We start from the raw sequence: 5,752 nt of genomic DNA on the forward strand, positions 1-5,752 counted from the left end.
ACTTCTTAATTACTTTCGAATTCTTCATACCCGATTATACGACATTAGATAAAAGCTTCTATACTAGATGCCTATCTGACAGTGCTATAGCTAAATTTAAGGAAGACATTCCAACAGCACTAAACTCATTACCTTGTTTTAATACAACAGAGGACCTTTATGTAAACTTTAGTCCCTCTCAAATCGACAATTGTGTAGATGGTGTTACGGCCTGCCTACGGACTACTTTAGACTCTGTTGCTCCACTCAAAAAGAAGAAGATGAAGCAAAGGAAACTAGCACCTTGGTATAACTCCCAAACTCGTAAATTAAAGCGAAACTCGCGAAAACTTGAAAGTAAATGGCGCTCCACCAAAATGGAAGAGTCTCGTTTGGATTGGCAAGACAGTTTGAAAACCTATAGGACGGTCCTCAGACATGCCAGATCAGACTATTACTCATCAGTAATAGAAGAAAACAAGAACAACCCAAGGTTTCTTTTCAGCACTGTAGCCAGGCTGACAGATAGTCAGTCATCTCCAATTTTGATACCTCTAGCTCTGAGTGGTGATGACTTCATGAGCTTCTTTAATGATAAAATTACAACAATTAGAGATAACATTCATCACCTTTTGCCCTCAACTTCTAATGGTTCACCTTTCAACGCAGGACTGCTAGAAAGAACGACTAGACCTGACATTTACTTAGACCATTTTTATCCTATAGACCTTCAACAACTAATGGTAAAGGTATCTTCAGCAAAGCCATCTACCTGTCTCTTAGACCCCATCCCAACGAGATTACTCAAAGAAGCGTTACCCGTGGTTAACACCTCTCTACTAGATATGATCAATATGTCTCTATTAACAGGTTATGTACCGCAGTCATTTAAAGTAGCTGTGATAAGACCTCTTCTGAGAAAACCCACCCTCGATCCTGAGGTCTTAGCAAACTATAGACCTATATCTAACCTTCCCTTTCTCTCCAAGATCCTTGAGTATGTAGTTGCTAATCAGTTATGTGATTTTCTCCATAGCAACAGCTTATTTGAAGACTTTCAATCAGGATTTAGAAAGCATCATAGTACAGAGACGGCACTGGTGAAAATTACTAACGATGTTCTAACTGCTGCAGACAAAGGACTTGTCTCCATACTTGTTTTATTAGATCTTAGTGCTGCATTTGACACTATTGACCATACAATCCTGTTACAGAGATTGGAACACTTAGTCGGAATTAAAGGAATTGCACTAAGCTGGTTTAAGTCTTATTTTTCTGATCAATCTCAATTTGTTAATGTTAATGATAAATCGTCTAAGTACGCGAGGGTTATGCATGGCGTTCCACAGGGCTCGGTGCTTGGAACAGTTTTGTTCTCATTGTATATGCTTCCTCTTGGTAATATCATTAGGAAACACTCAATTAACTATCACTGCTATGCGGACGACACCCAATTCTACTTGTCAATCAAACCAGACGAAACAAGTCAGTTAGCTAAACTTCAAGCATGTATTAAAGATATAAAATCCTGGATGACCTATAATTTTCTGATGTTAAACTGTAACAAAACTGAAGTTATTGTGCTGGGCCCTAAACACCTCCGAACTTCATTATCTACAGATATAGCTACTCTGGATGGTGAATGTCCTGGCCTCCAGCACTACTGTCAGAAATCTAGGAGTTATTTTTGATCAGGATATATCCTTAAACGCCCATCTAAAATAATCATCAAGAACAGCCTTTTTTCATCTTCGTAACATTGCCAAAATTAGGAATATCCTGTCTCAAAACGATGCTGAAAAACTAGTCCATGCATTCGTTACTTCCAGGCTGGACTATTTTAACTCCCTACTGTCAGGTTGCTCAAATAAGTCCCTTAAGACTCTCCAGCTGATCCAGAATGCTGCAGCACGTGTTCTGACGAGAACTAAGAAAAGAGATCATATTTCTCCTGTTTTAGCTTCTCTGCATTGGCTTCCTGTGAAATTCAGGATTGACTTTAAAGTCCTTCTCCTGACCTACAAAGCCCTAAATGGTCAAGCACCATCCTATCTAGAACAGCTCTTAGTACCTTATTGTCCCACTAGAGCACTCCGCTCCCAGAATTCAGAGCTACTTGTGGTTCCTAGAGTCTCCAAAAGTAGAATGGGAGCCAGAGCCTTCAGCTACCAGGCTCCTTTCCTGTGGAACCAGCTCCCAGTCTGGGTTCGGCAGACACCATCACCTCATTTAAAGGAACACGCCGACTTATTGGGAATTTAGCTTATTCACAGTAACCCCCAGAGTAAGACAAGTCCATACATACCCTTCTCATCTCCGTGCGTGCTGTAACGCTGTCTGACGGTTCCAGCATTAGCTTAGCCTAGCACAGATCCTGCAGGTAACTGGTTCCAACTAGCCTACTGCTCCCAATTGTGACAAAAGTGACAAAATAACGCCAACATGTTCCTATTTACATGTTGTGATTTGTAGAGTCACAGCGTGTACAAAAAAAAACGTAACATGAGACACAGCCATCTTCTAACAGTAAACAGACTGGGAACTATATTCTCAGACAGGCTTGCTGCGAGCATATCACTCCGCCCAAGTACTATATTCTTCCACTGAGATGAGAAGGGTATGTATTGACTTGTCTAACTCGGGGGGTTACGGTGAATAAGCTAAATTCCCAATAAGTCGGCATGTTCCTTTAAGAGTAAACTGAAAACTCTCCTCTTTGTTAAGCTTTTAGTTAGGGAGTGAGGAGTTGCAGCGTTTGCCTAGACCGGCGGGGGAGGGTGTATGTCTACAGACGCAGCACCCCTTCTCTTCTCTGCTTCTCTTCATAGATGTTAGACTCATCTACCATATAATCAATGATATAATCAAAGTAGAGGGAGACAGCCAGTACAGCCCGATCCGGTTGGGGAGAGTTCTAGCCCGACCAGGTAACTCTCCTTTACCTGTCTCTCTTAGTTATGCTGTTATAGTTTTAGACTGCTGAGGGACTTCCTTTGACACACTGAGCTTCTCTCTCCTCTCTCTTTCCATCTGTGTGCTTCCATGTTCCAGAAATGCTTGTTACTAACTTAGCCCCTAAATCATGGTTGCAGCCTGTCACCATAGTCCTGCTGTGTGCCCTGCTATGCTCTGCAGTGCCCTGCTACATCCTGCTGCATCCTACTACGCCCTGCAGTGCTCTGCTACATCACTACTATACTACTAGTAGTACTACTACAATACTGAAACAGTCTCTGTTCCAGTATTTTTATTGTGACTATTATTGCCACTGTTCATCACCCCCCAACCGGGACTGTCAGACACCGCCTACCAAGAGCCTGGGTCTGTCCCAGGTTTCTCCCTAAAAGGAGTTTTTCCTCGCCATTGTCGCACCAAATGCTTGCTCTGGGGGGGAATTACTGGAATTCTTGGGTCTTTGTAAATTATAGAGTGTGGTCTAGACCTACTCTATCTGTAAAATGTCCTGAGATAACTCTTGTTATGAATTGATACTATAAATAAAATTGAATTGAATTGAATTAAAACCATGCCTTTGTTCAGTTCACATTCTTTTCTCTTCATGAGCTTCTTTAATGATAAAATTATAACAATTAGAGATAAAATTCATCATCTTTTGCCCTTAACTTCTAACAGTTCATCTTTAAATGCAGGACCGCTAGAAAGAACGACGACTCCCGACATATACTTGGACTGCTTTTATCCTATAGACCTTCAACAATTAATGTTAAAGATATCCTCAGCTAAGCCGTCTACCTGTCTCTTAGACCCCATCCCAACGAGGCTACTCAAAGAAGCGTTACCCGTGGTAAACACTTCATTATTAGATATGATCAACATGTCCTTACTGACAGGTTATGTACCGCAGTCATTTAAAATTGCTGTGATAAAACCTCTTCTAAAAAACCCACCCTAGATCCTGAGGTCTTAGCAAACTATAGACCTATATCTAACCTTCCCTTTCTAACCAAGATCCTTGAGAAGGTGGTTGCTAATCAGTTATGTAATTTTCTACATAGCAACAGTCTATTTGCTGATTTTCAATCAGGATTTAGAAAGAATCATAGCACAGAGACGGCACTGGTGAAAATTACTAACGACCTTCTAACTGCTGCAGACAAAGGACTTGTCTCCATTCTTGTTCTACTAGATCTTAGTGCTGCATTTGACACTATTGACCATACTATCCTGTTACAGAGACTGGAACACTTAGTTGGCATTAAAGGAATCGCACTAAGCTGGTTTAAGTCCTATTTCTCTGAACGATCCCAGTTTGTTAATGTTAATGATAAACCCTCCAAGCACGCTAAAGTTAGCCATGGCGTTCCTCAAGGCTCAGTGCTTGGACCAATTCTATTTTCCTTATATATGCTTCCTCTAGGTAATATTATTAGGAAACACTCGATTAACTATCACTGTTACGCAGACGATACCCAATTATATCTGTCAATTAAGCCAGACGAAAGTGGTCAGTTAGCAAGACTTCAAACGTGTATTGAGGATATAAAATCCTGGATGACCCACAATTTCCTGATGTTAAACTCAGACAAAACTGAAGTTATTGTGATAGGACCAACGCATCGCCGAACTTCGTTTTCGAAAGATATAGTTACTCTGGATGGTATTACCCTGGCCTCCAGCACTGCTGTCAGAAATCTAGGAGTTATTTTTGATCAGGATATATCCTTCAACGCCCACTTAAAACAAACCTCAAGAATAGCCTTTTTCCATCTTCGTAACATTGCCAAAATTAGGAATATCCTGTGTCAAAACGATGCTGAAAAACTAGTCCATGCATTCGTTACTTCTAGACTAGATTACTGCAATTCCTTATTATCAGGTTGCCCAAATAAGTCCATTAAGACTCTCCAACTGATCCAGAATGCTGCAGCACGTGTTCTGACGAGAACTAAGAGAAGAGATCATATTTCTCCTGTATTAGCTTCTCTGCATTGGCTTCCAGTGAAATATAGGATTGAATTTAAAATCCTCCTCCTGACTTACAAAGCTCTAAATGGTCAAGCACCATCATACTTAGAAGAGCTCATAGTACCTTATTGTCCCACTAGAGCACTGCGCTCCCAGAATGCGGGGCTACTTATGGTTCCTAGAGTCTCTGGAAGTAGACTGGGGGCCAGGGCCTTCAGCTATCAGGCTCCAGTATTATGGAACCAGCTCCCAGTCGGGGTTCGAGGGGCAGACACCGTCACCACATTTAAGAGTAAACTGAAAACTCTTCTCTTTGATAAAGCTTATAGTTAAGGAGTGAGGAGTTGCAGCGTCCGCCTAACCCGGCCCACCTGCTTCTCCTCGTAGTCATCAGTTTTTTATACTGTATAATTAATAATCGAGCGAGAGTAGAGGGAGTAAGGCCAGTACAGCCCGATCCGGTTGGGGGGGAGTTCTAGCCCGACCAGGCACCTCTCTTTAACCTGCCTCTCTTAAGTTATGCTACTACAATTCTAGACTGCCGGGGAGGCTGTTCCTCCCTAAGACACACTGAGCTGGTCTCTCATCTCTACTTGTTACTTTTGTATGCATCCTGTCCCAGAAATGCTTGTTACTAATCTAGCTCTGGGGAGTTTACTCCCCGGAGTCCTTATGTTTCTTCTGCATTTCCCGGCCGCATCCTGCTGCGTCCTGCTGCATCCGCAGTATTCCCCCGTGCTCTGCAGCGCCACGTTACATCCCGCAACGCCCTGCTGTGATGTTCCTATGCACAGAGTAGTCAGGATCCGGTATAGGAGACTGCACTACTCAGTATGACACGATGTGC

The 5,752-nt window shown here is 42.2% G+C and overlaps 1 protein-coding gene and 1 pseudogene across 1 annotated transcript; both read left to right on the plus strand.

Moving 5' to 3' along the window:
* The first annotated feature begins 1,214 nt into the window (after positions 1-1,214).
* LOC114570250 (uncharacterized) lies at positions 1,215-2,721 on the plus strand (annotated as a pseudogene).
* Positions 2,722-4,341: 1,620 nt separating this feature from the next.
* On the plus strand, positions 4,342-5,238 carry LOC114568999 (uncharacterized; the record flags this gene model as incomplete). The annotated part of the gene is made up of 1 exon (XM_028598738.1): positions 4,342-5,238. A coding segment is annotated over one exon (897 nt), but the record flags the coding sequence as incomplete, so codon positions are not given.
* Positions 5,239-5,752: the final 514 nt, after the last annotated feature.

The sequence above is a fragment of the Perca flavescens genome, chromosome 15 (assembly GCF_004354835.1).
Source record: "Perca flavescens isolate YP-PL-M2 chromosome 15, PFLA_1.0, whole genome shotgun sequence".
In the NCBI taxonomy this organism is placed as follows: Eukaryota; Metazoa; Chordata; class Actinopteri; order Perciformes; family Percidae; genus Perca; species Perca flavescens.